Source organism: Haliaeetus albicilla, chromosome 8 (genome assembly GCF_947461875.1).
Source record: "Haliaeetus albicilla chromosome 8, bHalAlb1.1, whole genome shotgun sequence".
In the NCBI taxonomy this organism is placed as follows: domain Eukaryota; kingdom Metazoa; phylum Chordata; class Aves; order Accipitriformes; family Accipitridae; genus Haliaeetus; species Haliaeetus albicilla.
Window position 1 is genome coordinate 13,705,211 of NC_091490.1, and position 25,937 is coordinate 13,731,147.

Consider the following 25,937-nt stretch of genomic DNA (forward strand, 5'->3'; position numbering starts at 1 on the left):
CAAGCTGCTACTAGTAGTTGAAGGTTTCTCGTAGAAGAAATGCAGGATGCCACACAGAACCCTACTAAAAGTTGGAGGAAGAGGTAAAAAATCATCCAAGACCAAAGAAAGCCTGACCCAAGAGCTATAGTTTTGCAACAAAACGTCTTTTTTTTTTTTTAACCCAAAAAACCCCAAACACTGGCAAAAAGGATGGTCAAAAAAATACTTTCAAATGGACAAGTAATATATTGCTCAAAGCTCGTTTTTAAAATATCTTGCTAAATAGGGACTCTAATTACCAAACACAGCACTTTAGTGTATTTAAAGTCTTCCAAAAACAATTTATACCTGCAGTTCCTTTTGATATTGTCAGTCATCCTTATTTATTTTACACTGATGTTAATACTAGTGAAATTGTATCCTCCTATATAATTTTTCCTACTATAGCCTTCATATTGATTTTAGTTGCATTACCTTGAAAAGTTTTTTTTACACTAACAGCTATAGGAGCATATGTATATGTGCAAAGTATATATTTATCTACCTTTAAGCAAGCAAAGAAAAAGTACATGTATTTACAAAACACTTTAAGAAATATAACATTTAACAGCAAGTATTAGTTTACCCATCTTTTTTAGCTACTTGTAGGCTATTAAAACACAGATGGATCAAAAAATCCACACTTATAAGTTTATTCTGTTGTAATGGTAAGATATTAAAGAAATACTACCTGTGTAACTGATTAGCGTGTTTCATGAAAAAAAATTATGAAATCCATCTGAAGATGTTTCCAGAAAAACAATGGTACCTGGAATTAACAGCTTCCTAATCCCGCTGTCAATTCAATCCAGATTAGCAGAGGCCAGCTAATTTCCAAGTACTTTTTCTTTTTATACATTACTTTGAAACTGGAACACGTTACAAGTCCACAAGGTTGCTGTCTAGCGGGAGAAGTGGAAAGTAAAATAAAAATCTTACGTTATCCCCTCAAATTTACACCAAACCACAGAAGAAGTTCAACTCCTCCCTTCCTTCCCCACGTGAAGTAATTTCAAACTGATCGCACTGAGGGGAGGAGGGCGGGAACCACAACCCAGCCCCGAGCCTCCCTGCCCACGTCGGACCCCGCTCCGCGGCGCCGGAGCCAGTGGCGGGAGCTCGCCCGTTCCAATGCTGCCACCTGCCGGCAACGGCCGGGCACCGCCGCCGCCCCCGCCGCCCCCCGCCCGGAGCGGGGCCGCCCCCAGCCCCGAGCCCTCCGGCGGCAGCCCCGGGATCAAACGCCTTCGCGTCTGCGTTGCGCAGCACCGGCTGCGGCTCAGCCGGAGCCGCCTCCCGCACGGCGGGGAGCGCTGCCCAAACCTGTTTCTGCAACGCAGGGCACGTCACCAGAAGAAAGCCGGCAACTTTTATCTTTCGAGGCCTTCGCATAAAGACCGGGTGGGAAACGCAAACGGGGGGCGGGGGGAGCCCGTATGAATTTATCACTCACGTAACAGCAAGTCAGGATGCAAACGAGAACTGGGAATTTCTCGGAGAACAAGAGCTTTCAGAATTAGTCCTAAAAATGATCTACAAAACTTGAAAGAATTACAAATCTGAGGCATCTGGTTAAAAAAAAAAAAAAAAAAAAAAACAAAAACGGTGATCTCAGAACAAACCCAGCCTTTTTTAATTTAAGAAAAGCCCACTGAGCTGAACAGCATCTACTAGCCAAAAATATTACCTATTCGTTCACAAACTGGATCCCCATGGGTTCAGGAATACACAACAGCGACTTTACTTATTAAGCACATCAAACTGAAAATAACTGGTGGAAAAGAAAAGACAGGAAAGAGACAGAAAAGAGACAATAACACAAAAAAAATAGATTGAGAGAACATTAGCTATTAACATACTGCAAATGAACCAATTACAATTATTCTGTTACACAAGCATCCTTCCTAACACAAGTGGCCAATTTATTTATTTTTAGGAAAACAGTCACTGCCAGTAGTACCACAATTCTTCTTAACAGAAGTATTAAATATGAAGCCCAATTCTCAAAAGCAATGAAACTAGGATGGTTTTATATGACGCTGTCTTTAATTCACTTCTTACTACCCTCAGGAGAAATATACATCCCAATTTTTACCAGCACTTTCTGCTGATACACATCTTTTCCTCATGATAGCAGCTGAAAAGGAGAAAGTGTTCCAATGGGCTGTAGCGTTACAATCCAAGTTTAACAGAAAACACCCCTAATTATTAGATGTACTGAACTCTGCAAGGCTCCTTCTCCAAAGACGCAGCATTTTTTCTACTCCTTAATGTTTACTTTTTGCTCTTTTATGGAGATTTAGACAAAAATATAATCAGCTGAAGCCCCAGAACGCCCAGACTGTCAGGTCTTCTGCTAAAATCGGCAGCTACAAACCCAGTCAGGACTGCAGCAGCTGCAGAACAAGCCCTTTGAAGTGAACATAGCTTAGATTGAAACAGCTATGAAGAAAGGAAACAGCAGAGGATTCTTCTTTTTATTTTTTAAAGCTTTTACTCACAAATATTCACCTACTACTACGTGGATAGAAAGCAAGCCTCTTTTGGTTAATTAGTAGTTGTTCTTTGTATGAGTCTCAGCCAAAGCCAAAGGAAACTTCAAAGGCCTCACTCGTCAAATGTCACAGCTTGTGCTCAACATGAAACTGCCAGTTCTGATCTGGTTGCACAGCTATACATCACGCTGATCTTGGGAGTGGATCCCTATTACTAATTAATTGCTAAGCAATTGTGTAACAAAAGAACAAACTTCTGTTGAAAAGATTTGGCAAAGTCACAGCAGTCGGTTAGTCGAAAACTCACTCTGCCAGCAAGTACAATCCCAATACACGTTCACACCTCACGTGACAGCATCTTCTTTACCCATTATCTGTGTAATCCGTGGTTTATGTCTTTTGTTAGTTTGGTTTTTAATGCCTTATCTGCACATAGGACACTTGCAACTTTAAAACAAACAAACCACATCTAATGTGGACTACTTAAGACTGCATTAGAGTCGAGGTCTGCATTTCATTTTCTGGTTATGCTCCGTAACACAAATATTCTGTAGCATTCTACTGCCACCAGTGTGTAAAAGGAAAAGGAAAAAGGTATCAAGCTAACACTGTGGGAAGAATAAAACAAAGAGGAAATGATTCATAAAGGAATGAAGCCAAGAGACTGTATCAAATATTAAACCAATAAAACCTCTGCAAATTATCTTTTAGGGGAAAAAAAACCCGTAACTGGAATGCAATAAAGAAAAAAGGAAAAGACTTAAGATTCTGCATAGATTTTGTCAGAATAAAAAAGATCTGCACATTCAGTAACCAACGTAATACATCAAAATTCATATTAGTGGTATATATTTGTGATCTATCAGATACTTCCTGGTAAATACTTCTTGCAAACCTTTAAGGGGCACAATTTCAAGTCTACATGACCTTTTTCCTCTTCACAAAGGCTTTTAAAACAGTGTTAGACATGAACAAGATTATTTATGACTAATTTGGAAGGATTATTCATTTTTAATAAGCTTGGTTTAGATCTCTCCCAGTGATACCAAAAAGAATAAACCAGGCTGTGCCAGCCCCATCTTTCTCTAGCTATTTTACATAAATGTGCAATCTGGGGCATCAACAGCCATCACATTCCCAAATGCACAGAATGGTTTAACTAACACTGCAGAGGTTAAGAATATGCACTCACATTCTCTCATTCAAGGGTCATTCTTACATTAATTTGGGACAATCTGGGTAGTATCTATTCCAAGATCAGATAATTTGTGAAGTGTTCTGACTTCTTAACAGCCTCAGAAATAGATGTGTGTAATGTTTATAATAGTCTTTAAATAAAACCAGAGTAACGAGTTCTTGCAGAGCAGATCCTCCAAAACTGCATTTTTAAAAAGCATTAACATTTTACATTAATAAATTCACTTCAACCCATAATTCTTAAATTTGTTGTAGCAAAACAGATCTGCCATACTAAGAGGTGCTGACCTCAGAATTCTGTTTAAGAAATTTATTAAGCACTCCACATCACTACCTATACAATTATACTGCAATTTCCCAGCACTTTTCTACAAAGACCATACTTTCTTCTCCATTAAAAACACATTCTCTATAAAGTCTTCCAAAGTGGTAACATGAAACTGAGAACTGAAGTACTTTTTTGGAAAATTGTATCTGAATATAGTACAATGAATAACTTGCTGTTTTACATGAGGCCACTTAAAAATGGTCATACATGTTACAGACTTGAGGCAGTATTCCATAAGCTGCTGCTGCTGTGCGCTTCCATTCCTAGGTGTACATGTTCTCAAAGACTCTCCCAAGCTAAAGGAGAACTATTTAGCTATTAAACCAGCATGTTCCTATCCCTTCCGATTTCACAGATTTAAGTTAACTGGAATTGCCATGTAATGTAATACAGCTTTCATTAAGTATCAGAACATTTCACAATGGTAATATTCCGCTCTGGGCATGAGTGCCCACTTCTGAACATTGCTTCCATGTGTCCAATTCACTGGTGTGTCAACATACCTAAAAACCCCTCATATATCGGCACCAACCAGTCATTTCTTGTTTCAGAACAGTAAAGTTGTCCAAAACCTATTTCTCCTTTTAATCTTCCACAAGTTTGAAACACACATAGATAAGTTTTCATCATGGTTTTTGACTGGCAAAATGTCTGTTATTTGCCAAAACCTTTTTTTTCTTCAGAGAAAAAACAAATGTAGTGTCACTAAATACTGTTCTAAACTAAGGCGTCACAGAATTAGCTTAAGATATATATATATGGTTAGTACTAACGTGCATGATACAGATAAAAATACAGTACGAAAATAAAATATGAAATACACTAAACCGTGTAGGATATTTTTAATTATGAGGACCAGAGCTTCTGTTATCTTTAAAATTAATAAAACTGCTATCCACTAACTTGTTCTTTGATTTGAGCAACAGTAAACAAGCTGGACAACAATTTACATAAATGTACAAGTTGAAAAATATTTCATCCCTGGCATAGCAGACTATTTCAATCCTTTTTTTTCCCCCTCCTAGAGGACAGTATCATGAAACATAAAGATGCAACAGAAATGGAAGGGCAATGCTAAATAAACTCTACAGAACAAGCACATCTTCCTTTACATGTTCCCAATAGGTGGCAACAGAATACCAAAAATACAAAGTAGTTTATAATTCTTTCTTCACCCACAAAATAATGGAAGCCCTGTTACAACTTCTATCAATGAACTTGCACCAGCAATTTTATTCAAATGAATTGTTGCATCTCAGCAACAGAAATTCCCAGGACAGTTAATGTCAAAAGCCAGAGAATTCACAGAACAGAAACAGAGCATTTATTAAAAAGCTAGTTGTTATGAAACAACTAACTGATGGCTTATACTCAGAGGTTATCTGAGGGAGTAAACTATTACAAGCAGGAATTTACAGTAACAAAATATTTCTGCACATTAAAGAAGAAATGTTAAGGAAGAAAGAAAATTTTAGACAATTTTTTGGTTTTGACATTCACACCTTGGTCTTTAGCAGTATTTATTTACAAGCCTGAATAAAGGGGTGAGCATTTTTAAACAAAGTTTTCAGCTGACAAACCCCAACTTTATCACAGTAGCAGGTCCATACTAACTCCCTGATTCTTTGTAAGAAATGCCAGGAAACCAGAGTTCTTCTTTCCTTTACAGTTACATGACTATTTCGTTTCAGTCGCACAGACCTATACAAATCAAGTCTAAATAATGACTACTTACTTGCTTTCAAAAACAGCTAAGTCACGGTCCAAAGAAATTGTCTCTGTCGTAATTTCCACCTTTCTCACACTGCCAAAGAAGTCTGTTATCAGAACATTTTGAGGGTCTCGCTGAAAGAGATCAGTTCGGTGCCCAGGTGTAGAAACACACAAACTTTTTGGACAGACCTGAAACTGGAAACCAAGATGGAGAATCATATCCTGTTCCTCATTCATAACAGTCTCTACATATACCTTCCACAAAGAAATTGCTATGAAAAGAAAGATAAATGCCACACATAACTTGCACTAGTTTCAGTACAAGCTCCACAGCTGAAAAAAATGGTTGAACAAAAACATTAAAAGGCATAAACATCTTGATTATGCAATTCAGAAAACCTTTATCCTCACAGTTATGCCATCTGAGTTTAGAAATGCTTCTGTGAAAGTCAACCATCAATTACATCTAACTGATTAAGTGCACAAATGGATTTCTGAATACAGATGCAGCAATGCTGCCATAACCTTCCAAAAAGCACAAGTGGGTATAAATTCTTCGTATTTACCAAAGGGAGACATGCAAGGTTAAACAAGCCTTGATAAGTAGCTAATAGTAAAGGCTTCATAAAGAAGCAAGAATTTACATTTTGATCGAAAAGAAAAAAAATCTCTTGGGTCTTATTTCTAGTTTATGGTCTGCAAATTAATGAAGAATTAGGATCTTCAAATATCAAGTGTTTTATGTACACTGAGTTCACAAAGACATCCTGCCAAACCTACAAATTAGCTGTATACCTTATTATTTATTTTACCAACGTATTTTGTCTACATATCAGATCCCCTATATCCAGCACACACTGCAACACCTGGAAGACAAAACCAGGACTAACAAACTGTTTTCAACGGACTCAATTCTGTATAAAGGAACATTTGCAGAAAATCAGAAGACATAACAGTGACAAATTTGTTGTAGCATTTAGAATATCTGACAAGACAGCATGCCTATTAAATAACAAGATTGTTATCTACCCAGCAGATATTCAAGGCAAAACCAATGCATTTTGGACACAGTGCCATTTTACACCAAGTCCTACCACACTTGCCAGAAAAGTCTCTAATATTTCCCACCTGGAAAGATTCCTTATTTCAAGGCATCTTGTAATGCACGTAATGTAATATAATAAATAATAACTGGTTTGTATTTTCATTAATAATGCTACATAGCTTAAAGTGCCATGAAATGCAGTCTAAGGCCTCACTCTCTCTAGCCTCCTTGATGAGCTTGCAAAGTTGAGTTCACGTCTCAGTCATCAGAAGGCACTTCACAACCAAACATACAACCCTACTAGGCACAGGAGCTAGACACACAACCCTGCTAGACAGAGGCGCTAGCTCTACAGTGCTCTGGACGGTTCCGTGAGTAAACGTTGCTGTCCATTCAACTGTCTCATGGGCTGCCCGCAGACATCATGGTAACCACGTGGGTTGTATTGAGTCCTTGTATACTCCAGCAACATAGAATATTTAACAGAACAGAAGAACGTACAGGACTATGAAGGATGCTCTCCACATGGGTACTCATTTTCCTTAATCTTAAATTCTCCAAGTGATTTTCACAAACAGGTCCATCAGGCACTAGGTCCAGAGCTCATACACCTAATTACATTAGTCATGGGTCAGCTCTTAGAAGGTTGCATTCTTAGGACAAAATCATAGCTCCTAATTAGCTCAATGCAGATGCAACCTCAAGTATCCCAGATTATGACTGACAAAACCTGTGAGTTTCAGTCCATATTTCCTAGCAGAAATTCTGTGCTCAGCCTGATGCAAAATGCATGGGCTTCTGTGGCTTCTTCTCTTAGGACAACAGAAGCCCTACATTTAAAAAGTTTCCCAGAGAGGAAACAAGGTACCTGGCTTTTCTTCATAGAGGACAGATTCTATCTCCCCATTCCTCCCTTCTGCCTCATTACAGTCTCTCTTTCATACTTTGTCTTTTTTGTCTAAGCCTGTAAGCATATGGCATTAGGCTGCTGGTCCAGGGAGACTTCAGCTCACTTTCACCTTTACCTTAACTGAAGCATACAAGCACACATATCCACTGAGCTCTTTTTTAATGATTCCCAACTCTCTTGTTGACAGAGTATCACACAGCTGCTGAAGAAATGATAGGGGCAGATCAAATCTTTCTGTTATCCTCCCTGTGAAGTGAAAATGAACTAGACTCATCAGTATCACACTTCCCCTACAAAGCCACTTGTCAATGCACACAAACCCTCTTAAGTTTCAGTTTCACCAAAATGCAATAAATTTTCTTCAACTCTGCTCCAACTAAGGGCTCAAACATAAAAACTAAGTCTCTGAAGTAAGCAATAAAAGTAAGTATTTGTTTTAATCCTGCTATTTGATGCATAAATCTATGCTGCAGTTATACCATTGAGCCTCTCTTCCAAGCTCTCAGGAGAGTATAAATGTCCCAAAACAACTGCATCAGCACTGAAAGTGGGAAATTGATACTGCACCCAACTATTTCTAACCTGTCCCACAACAATTTCCTACCATAAGATGCTGAGATGAATCTTGAACAAAAAAAAAAATGTGCAATGGCACTGAGAAGAAGGCTTCAGTATTAAAAATCTACCTATATAGTACCTGTGTGAGAAAAGACCTGCAAAGCAATTACACCACAGCAGATTAACACTAATAACTGACATCTTCTGACAAAAAAAAAAAGGGGGGGGGGAACACTGGCTAAATGAAATACATTTGTTCATGTGTAGATTCTTCCAATTTTTTTTTAAATAAGATACTATTCAACTAAAGCTAAACAATTCCCCCAAACGGGAACTTTGTTATCTTGACTTTTCTTAACAACATTTTTAGGTATTTTATGACAAATGATATCCCATTTAGAAATTTATTTGAATCTCATTTTAAAAGTTCAAATGTGTGACATTTCAATTTAGTCTTTACTTTTTTGGAATTGTGATCAAACCGAAACTCAGTCATTTGCACAGCTTTATGCTATCCCTTAGCAACACAGATGGAGCAGGTGGGGAGTAGGTGGAGTGGATTATGAAAAAAGATGTCTCATTCTTTGCAGGAATGCAATATCCAAATCTTAGGTGGATGTGAAGAGAAGCTGTTTTAAGAGTAGCTGGAGAGAAGTAAAGAGGTGATGGGATAGAAGCGGTGTAACAAATACACAGTACTTCTGTCGTGGTTTAACCCCAGCCAGCAACTAAGCACCACGCAGCCGCTCACTCACTCCCCCCCCATCCAGTGGGATGGGGGAGAAAATCAGGAAAAGAAGTAAAACTCCTGGGTTGAGATAAGAACGATTTAATAGAACAGAAAAGAAGAGACTAATAATGATAATGATAACACTAATAAAATGACAACAGTAGTAATAAAAGGATTGGAATGTACAAATGATGTGCAGGGCAATTGCTCACCACCCGCCGACCGACACCCAGCCAGTCCCCGAGCGGCGAATCCCTGCCCCCCCACTTCCCAGTTCCTAAACTAGATGGGACGTCACATGGTATGGAATACACTGTTGGCCAGTTTGGGTCAGGTGCCCTGGCTGGGCATGAGAAGCTGAAAAATCCTTGACTATAGTCTAAACACTACTGAGCAACAACTGAAAACATCAGTGTTATCAACATTCTTCACATACTGAACTCAAAACATAGCACTGTACCAGCTACTAGGAAGACAGTTAACTCTATCCCAGCTGAAACCAGGACAACTTCTAAAAGAGCAGACATTAGATATATCATAAGATCAAACAACTAAACATTAGCTAATAATTTTAAGGCTAGTTAGTGAGCCACTTCATATGTTATCCTGAGTTTGGATGGTATTATTTTTTAAAAAAAATCAGGCTTGGATAAGCAGTAGGTCTTTGTTCTTAAACCAGCACAACACTAACAGTGCATTCCAGTGCCAAAGTATCTCCTGTAACTGTTGGCAAATAAATGGGCTTATATCCTTACCATGGACTAACCATATGTCATTTTGGAACTCTTAGATGAAGTCCTGAAAAGCATGAACTCAAAATCAAGAGGTCATGTTTGCTGAAATACGTGCACATTATGACTCAGTACGTGATCATCACAAATCATGATATATTTGGGTCCATTCTCTTCCCTTCCCTGAGGAACAATAAGCCGATCGACGTACGATAAGATGACTTAAACACAATGTAAGGAATTCACCAGTATGGGCTAACTTCCCACAGCTCTTCCTGAGCGTTTGGCATATAAGCAAAAACAAAAACGCAAGGAAGAATGTTTAGATATCTTCTTCAAAGAGCTCAAAAGGTAAACTACTTGGCCAGCTAACAAGTTTCCTACAATTTTCACAACAACTGGATTAATATCCAGCTGGCTAGACCAGTTACACCATTTCCCAGATGGTGTCTTATACAGTAGAAACCACTGTTAATTTTTTATGACTTCTTTTTAACATCAATTCATTTTCTGCTTTACAGAATAGAGTTCTAAAGTGCTGTTTGAATGAACTGGCTAGAATAAGATACTTAATCAATAGAGAACTTGCATATTCTTCTATAACAAGATTTATTTTTAAGTTATCTGTACCCCATGATCAGAGGGTATTAAATTACAGGACAGAATTTCATTCCCATGGCAGTAAATGAATCTTGAATCTTAGTCACTGAATCAATTCTGTTAACAACACAAAATCTGTCAAGTGTGGGCTGTTTAGAGTGAATTCTACTACACATCTAGCAGCCAGGCTAACACCATCCTCTGTAGACAGAGGGTGGCATAAAACTTTTGAGCAGCTGCTCCTTTTACAGAAATGAATCAAAGACAACGTGTTCTGTAAGTGGTGGCTCTTAGATCACTGACACAGCATGTCAGGATTTACAGCTACAAGGCACCAAAGCATAATGTATTATTACAATGAAACTAGTATGGGAACGTGTATAAAGGGTTAATAGAGTAAATAAAACATGGTTACTTTTTATGTAGTCTCACCAGTGTATACATCTAACTGTTAGAGAGGCATTTTCATAGAATTTGTCATAGGTTATCTGGTTGGTATTTTTTTCTTCCTCCTGCCTTGTACCTGAAAGCTACAATTAATATTTACCTAAGATATAATTAACTCCAAAACCTGATGTATTTGGACATATATTACTCTGGAATCTAAGCAGATATAGAGAGAAATTAGTCTCTGCAGTGTTTGTGAGTGCACGGATAGAATTTTAACTGTTTAATCACCTTTGCAAAATAATATCAATGGCTGCCTTTCCCCATCTGCAAAGTGTCTCCTATTCATTAAGGTCATTTTAGAAGCTTCCCACTATCATTTTTCATGTGCAAATACTTCACTCCATTGAAATGAATATTAAATGAATACTTCATTCATTTTTCAATCATTAAAAAAAAAAATCAAGCTAATTTTGGTTAATGTTTTCTGTAGCCAGCAAACCACTTCCACAGAGGACAATCCTTGAAGTGTTACACAACTACATTTAATAATGGCAAAAAGACCCTCCCCTCAAAGCTGCTTCCCAGAGAAACAGCAGGAGAACAAAAAGCATTTGGAGAACCCTACAGACAAAATAAATTAGTTTTGAAACTGTTAACGTCATTAGCATATTCATGAATGTTGAATATTCTACTTACTAAGTCATTCATATTTGTCTGACTGGCTGGATGAATTTCTTCCAAGAACTCTAGCACATAGAATGTGTATCTGTCCATAAGATGAACGCCAATCCCAAGATCAGGTTGATGCTTAAAAACAATACACAGCAGTTATTTAGCATTTGCAGGAGAGAACTCAGTATTTAAGAGAGGGAACAGAATGTAATAGCATGTTACAAAAGTTAAGCATGTTTTTTTCTTCTTAGGCAAAGAAAATTACTAGCCATGAAGAAACGTATTGTTGACAGGCTGAATAATACAGTTTATCTTCATTTTTCTGGGCTATATCCTGGTAATCTCTGTGTTTGCAAAAAAGCAGGGAACCCCTACTTCTTAATGTCCAGTACAGATTTGTGGGCTGTCTGAAGCTTCTTTGGACTTGGAAAACAGGGCTGAGAGAGACAGGTTAAGGTAATCCTGACCTGCTGGTTTTGATCTGGCTAGGATCTCTCTCCTATCACTCCTTCTGCAACTCAGCTGGGATATAATTACGAAACCTGAAAGGTAGCGGGTACTTTTTTTGTGCATCACGTGTAAGAAGTCCTAGACTGAATATTCCCCACAAACCTCCCAGCAGTCTTCCCATAAAATTTCTTCCTATCCTAGGCAATGCATAAATTGGCCAGCAAGCACAGAAATCCATTGTTAGCCTGGGTCTTTGGGACAGTGCACAAAAACAAGCAGGAAAAGCACACTTAAAAGTTTTTTCAAAACCACACTTTGTAACTAAATACCTTACACACTTAGCAATTAGAAGGGAATTTTTTAGATAAAAGTCAATGGGACCTATGCTTTTAGCTCAGGTACTTTGAAAATTGTCTTCAGGATCACAAAAATCTACTTACTGATAAAGAATCTTCTCCTACTTGGCTGCTAGCCAAGGCCATTATATTAGGTGAATAAAATCGTTCATACATGGATGCTCCTTGACAAGTATCAATAATAAATAACAATTCATTGTACCTGAAAGAAATAAACAGCCTCCTTACCCATCTCTCTTTAAACAACATATACATACTTTGCTTTTTAGTTACCAGGATAGCTGCTAGGAACCTAAGGAACAGAAGAGTTCACACTGATTGATTGTAACATGTGAGTTTAGTCAAAGCAATACATTTAAGCAGCTGTAACTGCAGGAAGCTGAAAACAAAAATTAAAACTCTTCTTTCTTGTACTGGTTTTATGTGGCAAGGTTTTGGTAGCGGGGGGGGTTACAGGGGTGGCTCCTGTAAGAAGCTGCTGGAAGCTTCCCCTGTGTTCGAGAGAGAGCGAGCCCATACCAGCCGGCTCTCAGACGGACCCACCGCCGGCCAAGGCCGAGCCAATCAGTGATAGTGGTAACGCCTCTGTGATAACATTTTTAAGAAGGAAAAAAAAGTTGGGACGCGGAAAACAGCCACCGGAGAGAGGAGTGAGAACATGTAAGAGAAACAAGCCTGCGGACACCAAGGTCAGTGCAGAAGGAGGGGGAGGAGATGCTCCAGGCGCTGGAGCAGAGATTCCCCTGCAGCCCGTGGGGAAGACCATGGTGAGGCAGGCTGTCCCCCTGCAGCCCAGGGAGGTCCACGGTGGAGCAGATATCCACCTGCAGCCCGTGGAGGACCCCACGCCGGAGCAGGTGGGTGCCTGAAGGAGGCTGTGACCCCGTGGGAACCCTGCGCTGGAGCAGGTTCCTGGCAGGACCTGCGGATCTGTGGAGAGAGGAGCCCACGGAGCAGGTTTTCTGGCAGGACTTGTGACCCCATGGGGGACCCACGCTGGAGCAGTGTGCTCCTGAAGGACTGCACACCGTGGAAAGGACCCATGCTGGAGCAGTTCGTGAAGAACTGCAGCCCGTGGGAATGGCCCACGTTGGAGAAAGTTCGTGGAGGACTGTCTCCCGTAGGTGGGACCCCACGCTGGAGCAGGGGAAGAGTGTGATGAGCCCTCACCCTGAGGAGGTGAAGCAGCAGAAAATAACATGTGATGACCGTAAACCCCATCCCTGTCCCCCTTGTGCTGCTGGGGGGGCTTGGTGGAGAAATCTGGGAGTGAAGTTGTGCCCGGGAAGAAGGGAGGGGTGGAGGGAAGGTGTTCTGAGATTTTGTTTTATTTCTCATTTACCTTACTCTGGCTGATTTGTAATAAATTGAGCTAATTTTCCCTAAGCTGAGTCTGTTTTGCCCGTGATGGTAATTAGTGAATGATCTCTCCTGTCCTTATCCTGACCCGCAAGCTTTTTGTTATATTTTTCTCTCCCCTGTCCAGCTGAGGATGGGGGAGTGATAGAACTGCTTTGGTGGGCACCTGGCGTCCAGCCAGGGTCAACCCATCACATTTCTGAATGCAAACTTTCATGCAATTTTATGGACAAGGATAGTATCACTGCTGAAGGTAAGCAAGGTCTACTGATAAGACTTCAGACGTGTTCACGAAAGATGGTATTTAACCTCTAAATAACGCTTTTTTCTTACCTTCTTTTCTGCCACATTTGTTCAAAGGCATCAGCAAGTTCTACATTTGTGATTTCTTCAGAATCTTGAAATTTTAGGAAACCATTTCCACCATGGCCTGACAGAATAATCAGAAGTTAGGCAGGTATGTAAGTTAAAGGAAGATATTCAGCCCAGTGGACCATTTTTCTAAAAAAAGGCAAACACAATTCTTTCTCCAAATAGACTCCAGCAAAAGAAAATATTAGTACAGTAAGAACAGTACACATACATCATTTAAACTGAAAACTATATTTGCCAGGTACTGCCTTCCAGGTTTTTTTTCTTGATTAGTATGACATGCTAAAAAAAGAAAGAAAATCATTTTATTTGTTTGGACTCCTGATGGGATTTCATGCTTTCAACAGGCCCATCCAACTGAATGACAAACATCAATAAACTATACAGAAACCTGTTATTACCTGTCATATATATTAGAATATTGCTTCTGTCATCAGAAAGAAGACGTTTAGATCGCGGTGTGCTTGGTGGGATTCTTCCCGTTAATACACGCAAGAAATTTTCGACAGTAACCTATGAATAGAAGGATAAAGTAATTTTCTAAAGAGAAAAATATTGATTAACAACTCTAGGCTAGGTTATATAAATTCAATAATGGAACACTAAAATATGTAGCGTATCTAAGCAGATGAAATATTGCATGGTATAAACTGCATAAACAGACATTTTCCGTTTAAGGTTTTACTGCAGGTTCACAATCATATGGTACCTTTTACTTTATTCCACTAACACCAGCCTGTTGCTTTATTATATCCAGTAAGTCTACTACCATTATAATCTCTAAATACACTTTCATTGATCTGAAAGCTGTCAATGTATAGCTTTATTCTGCCAAAGCTGCCCATGTAGTCACAAAATGCTCCAACATTAATGTGTGTTACCATGGAAAAATAAAAGTTTAAATTTTCTCTGCAACTCAGGAAAGGAAAAACAAGATCAATTTCAGTTCTGTAAGTCTTTGAGTAATCAGGTAAGACCCATCTGGATGGTGATTGCAAAACATCCTATTAAACACCACTTCCTCTTCATGCAGAGGTACACAGCTCAAATGCTAGCAACAAATCCATACTCAGGAAAAAATATCATAAAATCATAGAATGGTTTAGGTTGGAAGGGACCTTAAAGATCATCTAGTTCCAACACCCCTGCCGTGGGCAGGGACACCTTCCACTACACCAGGTTGCTCAAAGCCCCATCCAACCTGGCCTTGAACACTTCCAGGGATGGGGCATCCACAGCCTCTCTGGGCAACCTGGTCCAGTGCCTCACCACCCTCCCAGTGAAGAACTTCTTTTTTAAATCTAAATCTACCCTCTTCCAGTTTAAAGCCATTACACCTTGTCCTGGCACTATACTCCCTGTTAAAGAGTCCCTCCCCATCTTTCCTGTAGGTCCCCTTTAGGTACTGGGAGGCTGCTCTAAGGTCTCCCCAGAGCCTTCTCTTCTCCAGGCTGAACAACACCAACTCTCTCAGCCTGCCTTCATAGGAGACGTCCTCCAGCCCCCTGATGATGCTCGCGGCCCTCCTCTGGACCCGCTTGAGCAGGTCCATGTCATTCTTACGCTCCCACAGTACTGAATGCAGTACTCCAGGTGGGGTCTTACCAGAGTGGAGCAGAGGGGGGGAATCTCCTCCCTCAACCTGCTGGTCACGCTTCTTTTGATGCGACCCAGGATACGGTTGGTTTTCTGGGCTGTGAGTGCACATTGCTGGTTCATACTCAGTTTTTCATCCACTAATACCCCCAAGTCCTTCTCCGTGGGGCTGCTCTCAATCCACTCACTGCCCAGCCTGTATTTGTGCTTGGGATTGCCCCGACCCACGTGCAAGAGCTTGCACTTGGCCTTGTTGAACTTCATGAGGCTCACACAGGCCCACCTCTCAAGGTCCCTCTGAATGGCATCCCCTCCCTCCAGTGCATCGACTGCACCACACAGCTTGGTGTCCTCAGCCAACTTGCTGCGGGTGCACTGAATCCCACTGTCCACGTCACCGACAGAGATGTTAAAGATGATATATGTTAAAGATGTTACATGATAAAAAGAACATATCTCTATTTCAGTGTTGGATCTTCACTTCTTTATACAAAGCTTCAGAGAAATAAAACATCTACTATATATTTAAATATGCTCCTATAAAACTTTAGTAATGATTATATAGCACTATGAAACCATGCAATTGATGTCCAATTTAAGATCAACTGGTGAAGACACTGTCTGTTTGAAGGAATATTACCCAAAAATGAAAAGGTGATAGAATGCAGATTTCTATATAGTAATTACTTTACAGTAATGATTAGGTTATGGCTTTTGTTTTATTGTGATAGAAAGCATATGCTTAAAATTAGAAATTTAAGTAGGTCTCCCTAAAAAACATTTCACTTGCACGCCAGAAGTTTCACAGTGGTGTTAAGTGTTTGCAAGATGAGACACTGAACAGCCATTTCCAAAGAAGAGAAATTTCAGTAATATGTGTGTATTCCTAATACATAAAAGGAGTTCCACATGTTCTTTTCACTGTGGAGATTCCATTATTTAAAATAACCAATACACAACATGTTTCTAGTATAATAAACTTCAAATACAAAACCAAGTATCAAGGTGGGTAGGGATGTGTGTTTTAAACCTATGAGTTCATAATAAAAGCCGGCCCAAAACCAGTAATGTGAATAGAAAGACTTCCTCGGACTTCACAGATGTTGTATAAATATTAAGACCAACACTAAAAACAAAGACCCAGTGACTTAATTAAAGTGCAGTCACCTCATAGCTTCTGTAATCCACTTCCACATCATCTCCATAGACATTTAGCTCCATGTTTTTATGACTAAACACAGTAGCTGGTTTGGGATTTCTGGGATTACATGCCATATCATCTGCCAGCATCAGGACAATGTGACTATGGAAAATAAGACAAAAACATTTCAGGCATTCTACTTTCATATAACAGTCAAACGGAAATTATAACAACACTGCCCCACGACTACAACAACAGCTTATAACATTAAGAAGATTCCTGGAATTGTAAGTGAAACTTTTCTTAGTTATACCCTATTTACTTATGAACATCATCACTATTATAAAGATACCACACATGGAAATGCAGCTAGCTGTTATTCATCTACAGGATTAAGTTAGGCCAAAGATGAGCACGAGAGTAGTTGACATTAGCAACTTTATGGTACAGATTTGCCTAGACCTAGGCTGGCAGAACTCTTTATAAAAGAATCTGAAGATTTTTATGGGGCACTAAATCATTTCATGCAGCTCCACAGAAGAAATCCCAGCCTGTTTGCACCTTCTCAGACAGATCAATTAAAAACATTATGACAATTTTTAATTAAATTTGAGGAGCTCCTGAACATTTCTCAAACCATTATACTACATCTGATACACTACCGTGTGATTATCTGTGTTAATGGAATTTTCCTGAAGAACACAAGTGCACTGGCACCAGACATTTTGTCTTCTTCATAGTACCAAGAAAAAAAAACCAACCCAGCATTTCACAGTACCAAGAAAAAAAAACCCCACATTATAAAGCTCTTCCAACTTGCACGCAGCCAAAGATCTGTATTTCACCTGGCAGGGTCAGGCTTGGGTCAAAATATGAAATAACAAGTAGTCACTGGAGACTGTTAGCACTAGGAAGAATGTGCCAGAGATGTCTGGAACAAGGTGAAGTCAGTCCTTCCCTCGGATAACCTTGTCTTGGATATAGTTTCTCCTGGACTGTGATCTTTGTGTTCTCCCAAACAATGCTTAACAAAATGAAAGCTCTGTATCCTGCAAAGAATGCTGCTAATTCAGACTCTCAGGCACACAGTGATAAATTAAACTATGTCCTGTTATTTAAACACCATTCCCGTGCTTGTCATAGTTCACCTACATGTCTGCATGAGCACTTTAAGAGTAAAGTTATTCTTTATTAAGTGCTGATATGCTCCACATTGCACAAGGCGGGGGGGGGGAGAAAAATGCTGTCCAAAATAACATGAGCATAAATCCTCAAAAATAATCAAAGTTACTTATTTGAATGGGAATAAAATGCTGCCATAAATATGAAGCTGTAAGGACAGAAGCAGGGGAGGACAACTACAGAAGAGAAACCAAAGTTTTTTTTCTCCACACATGCACAGCAGTACAAAACTATGTTTATAAAAGAGTATCATTAAAAGGGAATTAGTTGGAAGCAAGTGTTGAACATGTGCTTTGTGGATTTACTGAGACAAGTCAGGTGTACATCGACTTTTTGTATTATACTTAGAATATACCACACTAAGCCATCACTAGGCCTACAGTTTAGCCCTGTATTTTTGCTAGGAATGCGTCTATTAAAAAAAAAAAGAATTAATAATCACGCACACTCATTAAAAGGTTCTGCATAGTAGTAGCACAAATATGCAAAGTTTGTATACTGTATGGCATTCTTAAAAGCATATGAAATATCCCTCGGTTAAACAGAACCACTGTGTACAAGTGGTTCATACACCCAGCAAAACAATCTAGGTGTTAACTTGAAGCTTAACTGTTAAACCAAAGTAATCTAACCATATGTTTTATTAATGCTATTTTCACGCTGTAAAACTTATACTGCATAATGATTCCAGGAATCAAAAAGAATTTCTGGATTCGTTCTGGCTTTGTTTCATTTTAGCAAAACTTTTCTTTTATGAATTGGAGCATTGTGCCCACATGTCAACAAACCAGAGCAACTTACAGTTATAGAATTTTCCTAGTGAGTTCTGTTGTTGGACAAATCTATTTAAATCACTAAATTGACACAGTTCCATTCAAAATGAGGCTATGCACAAACCCCTCCAAAAAAAATCAACCCCAAGAATCATAGTAAATGTTTCTTTTTAAGATGTGATTTGGGGCAGGAGGGGGTTCAGTCTTATCAATATTTTGAATGAAGTTTTGCAGCAAAGAAAGAAAAACAGAGGAAGAAGTTTGTCTAAGGGAGAAATGCACTCAAATCCATGTAAAAATTGCTGCAAATTTGAAAAAAATAGGCGTGCTCTGTCTCTTCAGGTCTCCTCCGATGTCTTACTTTTGAACTTAGTCTAAAGCATTGCTGGCTTTTTGAGATTAATTTCCAGACCCTTGGGTATGGGCAAGAAATGGATTAGGCTGTAATCAGAACAACAGAAATCTCCAGCCATGCTATAGTTTTTGCAGTATTTCTAAAACTGCCACCTATTTTGATCTTAACGGTGAAGACGGATGGATGCAGAGAAGAAGGTTCTTGGGTAAGGGCAGAACTAGTGAAAGAATTTCTAAGGTAGTGCCTAGGGCACCTATGCTTCAAAGGCTATACAGGAGAGAAGACATGCTTCTGAATGAGATGTACCAAAACCTGCCACATTTCTGTGGCTTTCAGCCCACAGTGCTTAGGCAGTACGTTCCCCTAGATTTACAGCCCCCAAATGCTTCTAAAAATTAGGTTTCAACATCCCCTCTTTCAAAAACTGAGAAGTCATTCTCTTCTTTTTAAAAATAAACACAGGAAACAGCATGATACTGCCACTGAGTCACAGCTAAGTGGAAGCTAAGTGGGACTCCAGATACTACAGTTTTGGACTTGGACAAAAAAATGCCATACAACTTTAATCCAGCAGAATATGCATTTTGCAGTGATGAAGCAGGCCATACTTCTTTAGGCAGACATGCTGCAGAAACTCCCAGTCCTCTAAACTAACATTAAAAACCAGGACACCAGGATTTCCATAGGAGCCTATGGATATATATGGCCCATTATTCAGTGGATGCTGGTGCCTAAAATTCACTTCCACAGTTCTGGTACAAGTAAATTGCATTCCAAAACAGCTGGATGGAACTGTGCTAATACCTCTAGAACTTCCACTAGGAACACAACTAAAAGACACTTCAGAACAGTTTGTTCACCTTCCCAATCCTGTTGTCAAAGAAGGGATACTATTTTAACCATCGTGCTATCACTAGAGAAGGATAATTTGCATGGACAAAGCTTCTGGTTTCTCTAAAAACATCATGCAAAATGGATTTTTCAAGGCTACTTTCAATACGTAGGAGCTGCTTTGTTCAGGGCCTTTAGTTTAGAGACTCTAAACTAGTTGCAGACTTGGAAGTCTCACATTTTAGTACAGTTAGGGTTACTAACATCTCCACACTGAAAAGGAAATTACAGCAAAAGCTGTCTCTCAGAGTAGTATTGCCATTGCTGAATCCATTTATCAATTTTCACATTATGCTTTCACCAATTTACTAAGTGGTACATTTTAGTGGCCAGATAGCTCCTCATGTTTTTAATCTAATTAGCCTATTCCAGCTGAAAGTTTTATTATATAACTTGTTGCTTTTCCTTTTGAACAATATTGCCGCACTTTTCAATACACTGATGTGATCACATCCTTCATTTTTACTTTTATCCAGTTAAACTGGGAAGAGAAATGTCTTTTTATAGTGCTTCAGACAACAAGAGAACTTTTATAGCACATTTGCAAGGAACTGTATTCACCAAGATTCCCTCACCTATCAGGGATGCCCAGCCTCTTGACACTTCTATATACTGAAAGAGTATTTGCCACATGACGATAATTAAACCAGAATCGAGATGTACACACCTTGGGGGGGAAAACAAAAAAAAAATCATATTAAATAGTGTAAAAGATAAAAATTTACCTGGCACATTGCATCAGAAGACCATAATTACAGGAATATCAACAAACTAATAACAAATCAGAGAGAATGTAGCAACACCAAGAAACTCGTGATATAAGCTATATAAATCTTCGTTGTACCAAAGCAACAAATGCTGAAAATGTTAAAAAAAAAATCTTAACATACTGACTCATGAAAAAAATTGTCAGGAAACCCAACTAAGTATAGAAAGTGGCACTTTAGGGAATAATTCAGCAATAGTAAGTGGATAAGCTAAATTTTTTCATTTGCTTTCTTCCTATCAAATGGAATAAAAAAAATCAAAGGAAGAGTTCTCATCTAAATACAAAACCCATTCTGGGAGCATTCTTGCACAAAGGCATACGTGAATTCATGCAGAAGTGACACAGGGGAAAATACACTGAGGACATTTGCATTTAAGGAGTCAAATATAATAACGTAAGAGTTAAGTGAGCTCTAACCAAAATCTGAACACAGATTCTCAAAAATCTCAAAGGAGTTCAGGCTCTACTGTTCTAACAGGCGAAGGGTTGGGGATCATCCATTCCTGTACTTAAACTATTCCCTAAGTCAGATATTATTTAATCTGTCCTCAAAAACCTCAAACCAATGACATTTCAAAAACCTTCAGACGCAATCTGCTATAGTTTCTTACTAGCCTTATTGTTGTCCTTGTGTTTAACTTCAGTTCACTACTTTTTGTTTGTTCCACACCAAGGACAGCAATTCTCCTTTGGAGACAAATTTCCTTGGCTTTACAAGTCTTTCATACAGACAAAGGAAGAAGCATTTTAGAAGACATTACTTTAAAACCACAAAAATAGAGAAGCAGGAACAAGCATTTAAGACAGTTTTTTTAATTTTTCAGCTTTACATGTACAGCTCTAATTTAAATACAAACATCTTTAAGTTACATTATGTAGCATCTTTTTCTCTAGCCTTTTCATAAAAAGAAATGAGTAGTAGCTTAAATAATAACAAAAATTCAGCCTGAAAAGACCCCCTTGTGTCTCGATCATCCTGTCAGGAATTTCAAAAAAGCCCATGGGAATCAGTCCATGAGATCATTTGCTTTTCAGCAAGACTTAAATCTCTGAAAACTAACTGTGGCCAATCTAGCTGTGACATTTCAAGGTATTATCATCTGCCCCTTTCCTCCATTACCTCCCTTACAACACAGTGGAAAATGTGTCTATGTTTTAAATATAGCTATTCACACCGCAGCATATTAATGCAAAGTACTGACAAGGTGGGATTGCAGTACAATCCCAGGCCTGAAGTGCCTAACAGCAGTAAAACCCTCCCTATTTTACTGCTCAGAAAATTAGTAGCAATTGTTGTAAAGCTTAATCATGAATGACTGAAAAAATATAACCAGCAGAGAATCTGTTGAAGACAGAAAATATAGCTCCTTGGACCTAATTTTGCACCTTCTTTGTGTGTTTTTATGGGTACTAATAAAGCACCTATTTGTTAATAGTATTAAAGTAGTACTTGATGTTTTAATAGTTTCAAGTTTGTACATTGTAGAATATAAAAATTATTCCTTTTAATTTTAATTACTGTTATATTTCCTTTTATATTGCTCAATTTTAGTATCTGGAAAACAAACAGCTGCTACTGAGTAATTACAATAGTGTTCTGAAACAAATTAGTCATTAAGACCTGAATTGTGATTAAGAACCAATTGTGCAGCATGATTCAAAGCTAATAAAAGATTCACGGGAAAGAAAAAAAAAAATCAGAATAAGAACAGTTGATCTAAACATTATGTTGCCTGAATTTATTTTGTTCTAAGCCTGTTATCACAAGTTAACAGACTGAGTAAGAACAAAAATCAGAAATAAATTGTACCTTACTGGTCAAAGACATATACTTCTCTGATACCAGAATTACACTTTTGTTCAATATGCAGTATGGTGATTTAACTGTTTTAATGCTGTCAGAACTTTTGTTTTATGAATCCTGCCACATAGCTAGACCCTTTTAAGTGCTTGAAATGCAGTCATACTGAAAAGACGATTTTGTTATCATGTAACAAATTTGCAGGCACAATTTCAAATTTATTCACTTCCAAGTCTTTATCTTTCCATTTCCTTCAAATGAACAGAATTCTTGAGTGACTGCTGCAATTACAGCTCCTAATGAAAAACTGTCAACTTTATTGGAAGAAAACAACCTGGATGACACTTACCAAAACTGCCCAGTTATTTGTATGTCCACTTCTAAAGAACTGTTCTGCTTGATCCTGAAAGATGGAGAAGATATTAGATGTTTTTCAGCAATAAGAAAGACATGACCACTTGTAGTTTTGTTGTTTCCACAAAACAGTGTTTAACGCATCTGTTCATCACACCTTAACACTGAATAAACCTTACGAAATCTTCAAGAGAGGTAGTTTTTCTTATTCTGTCTTGCACATTTTGTGCAAGTTAATTGCTCCAAATCTTTCCTTGAAACTTGCTAAATAACAAAGGAGAAAGAACTATTAGTCACTTGCAGCTTAGTTAAAACAAAAAGCCCACATATCTCTATTCCAAAGGACACTCCAAGAACAAAATAAAATGATTTATTGACCTACAGTTCCTTCCTTAAAGAGAAAAGGGGCTTGGATTAATTTCTGTTTTCATTGCTCCTCTCATCTTTTCAAAAGCAGGTTAAGTGAATCTGCAATTTTAACCCATTTTAAATCCAAGGTGGTTACATTTATCTTCCAAAATCAGGAGCTATGACAACAACAACCTTCTCTATAATCTGTGTTATCCATAGTTCCCACTGTGCTTTGTGGAGAGGGAGGAGAGGGCCCTTCTTCTTTAAAAGATAGCATAAATCAGGACACAGAAGGGGGATAAGACTTCCCAGAGGTAAGGGAATGAGTCTGTCACACGACAAGAATCCACACTCGCTGATTCTTAATCAGACTCTGTTAACTCTCTGATGGGTACTGGGCTGATGCCTGTGGCCTCACACAAAACACACAGTAACATAAAAAGCGTTTGTTAAAATATATGTATAGCATACTGTACTTCAAGTAGCACACAATTTGCAGTTTAATTAGAAATCCGAAGACTCTAAAGTATTCCTATTGGCTATTTTTTGTCCTATTTGTAACTGATTCCAAGTGTAACAATTTGTTAATAAAGCAGAATTCAAATGCAAACAACACTCCAGATGTAGTGTGGGCACTGTGCCAAAACCGTAATTACTGAGATATGAAATCGGTCCTCCTTGAAAAAAAAATACTCGCTCCTCCCGTGTGTAAATGCCTTGCACCTGTGAGAAGGGCAGGTGGCAATCAGGCCCAGGTGAGCCCGGGCAGCGAAACCGCCCAGCACCCCACCCCGGTTTTTAACCGAAGAAACTCTCCTCACACATAACTTGGCCAGCAAACGTCCGGAAAAGGAACATAAAACACCGACTCCTGAAAGTTACACTGCGTAGCCAAAGAGCAACCGAGGTTCAGAAACCTACAAACGTATTAAAACGCGGGTTTGTTTGGCCTTTGGGTTTTTTTAACTTAAAACAGTTTAAACCAGTTACGTGCGCCTGACGAGCCCCGCCGTCTCCGCGACGTACTGCTTTACAGCTCACAGACCGCCAAACGCCCGAGGCCGGGCGGGCAGCCGCCAGCCGCCCCACGCGTTACGCCCACGGGGCCGAGCGGAGCGAGGCGGGGCCGGGGAAGGGTCCGCCCGCCCGGGGAAGACGGCGCGGCGCGGCGCGCCGTGCGCTCCTGCGCTCGGGAGAGCCGCTCACGGACGGCGCCCGCCGAAGCCAACACAACCCCTCCCAGAGCGCCACGGGGCAGCTCCAGCGGCGCGACCGCCAGAGCGGCGGCGGGGCGGACGGCCCAGGGCGGCGGGCGCGGGCGGAGGGGAGGAGATGGGGGGGAACGCTGGCGCGGCCCAGCGCCGCCCGCCCGCTCTCCCCGCCGGCCGTTCCCGCCACTCTCCGTACCTGGATGCCGCCGGCGAGCGCTGCGCCGCAGCACCCTAGGAGCAGGGCTGCGGCGGCGCGGACCCAGCGGGCGGCGGGCAGCGCGTCCGCCATCTTACCCCGCCTCCTCCGCCAGGCTCCGGCCGCCGCACTGCCGGAAGGGGGGAATTGGCCTCTGCGCATGCTCCGCGCCGCCGCCTCAGGGCGGGGAGCGGGGCCGTCGCCTGCCGGTGTTCCGTCGTGCCCGTCACCTTTCGTTCGCTGCCGGCGCAGTGGCTCGCAGGGGCCTCTCGGCGCTTGGAGGGGTAGTGCCCCTGCTCGGAGCCACGCCAGGCGCCTAGTCACGTATCGGAGTTCCCTCGGCCTTGCCAGACGCTGGAGAACTTGCTTTAAATTCGATTTTTACAGAGCTGAGGCAGCAACGGTAGCAGATCTAGCCATGGCCTTGAGCATACGTGTTTGTCGTGGCTCTGTCGAGAGGTGTAAGGCAGCCCTACCCTGACCTCGTCCATCCCTCAAACAGACCCGGCTGGCAGGAGAAAACACTGGCCTCGCATCTCGCTTTCAGCTTGGGAGGCTCCTGGGGGGTGTAACAACAGCCGTTTCTCTCAGCCGCCTGCCAAAAACACGCTTGAATCGCTGGGCTTTGTTGAATTTGCCGGGAGGGCAGGGTGGGGGCCGTGCCGAGCTGTGGGCTGAGGGTGGCCTCAGGCCTTGGTGGCTGCAGGACAGAGCTGTCATGGAGAGCAAAGGGGGGAGCTGGGGAGAGGGGCCACCCTTGGTGGGGAGGAGAGGGCGATCTGAAAGTAGATCTGTTGTCAAGATGCCTTGCTATAGCCTCACTTGTGGCGCATACATCCCTCAGTCGATGAATCGTCAGATTTTTATTTCAATCTATTGAACTGCTTGGTATGATTCTTTTATTTCCACTAACTCATCCTGTCACCACCTTTGTCCAGCTGCCTGATGGCTTCGATTAGTGAAGATTCAGAATCTGCCCTGAACCGTGGAAGCTATTTCCTGCTCTGTGTACTTGTCATCAGTGATGACTGTCTCAGACAGGAGCATATTTCCATGTATTGATGCTGGTTTGCTGTTTGCAAGCATAACTGGTTTCCTCGATAAAAATAATCACCTGTAATTAGGTCGCCTTTTCTTTCTGTGCCTAAAGATAAGGAACTTACTCCCTTTTGAAGACTATAGTCACCAGCTCCTATTGTGCCTGAACACGTCTCCTGTGTGAGCCTTTTATGAACCTACTGAAAAGTGCTATGGGCGTGTGTGTCCCTTGGTGCCTGCTTGTAAGCTGTGCTGTTTTTCTTCTTGCTCCAGAAAACTAAATGAATTTAAGACTAGGGCCAAGCTTAAGCTTTTTCCTTGCCATGTCAAATGCTTCCACTTAGGTCGCTGA

The 25,937-nt window shown here is 40.3% G+C and overlaps 1 protein-coding gene across 2 annotated transcripts in view; it reads right to left on the reverse strand.

Annotated features, from left to right (window-relative positions):
* The window catches only part of PIGK (phosphatidylinositol glycan anchor biosynthesis class K), a 75,077-nt gene extending 50,368 nt beyond the window's left edge, over window positions 1-24,709 (reverse strand). The window contains exons 1-9 of one of the 2 annotated variants that reach the window (XM_069788990.1): window positions 24,548-24,709; window positions 22,785-22,838; window positions 20,441-20,532; window positions 16,691-16,826; window positions 14,329-14,440; window positions 13,889-13,985; window positions 12,281-12,398; window positions 11,415-11,525; window positions 5,777-5,949 (exon numbers count right to left, since the gene is read on the reverse strand). In XM_069788990.1, coding sequence (XP_069645091.1) covers window positions 5,777-5,949; window positions 11,415-11,525; window positions 12,281-12,398; window positions 13,889-13,985; window positions 14,329-14,440; window positions 16,691-16,826; window positions 20,441-20,532; window positions 22,785-22,838; window positions 24,548-24,709 — 1,055 coding nt within the window. The remainder of the gene's footprint in view (window positions 1-5,776; window positions 5,950-11,414; window positions 11,526-12,280; window positions 12,399-13,888; window positions 13,986-14,328; window positions 14,441-16,690; window positions 16,827-20,440; window positions 20,533-22,784; window positions 22,839-24,547) is intronic. The other variant, XM_069788991.1, reaches the window with a different exon arrangement.
* Window positions 24,710-25,937: the final 1,228 nt, after the last annotated feature.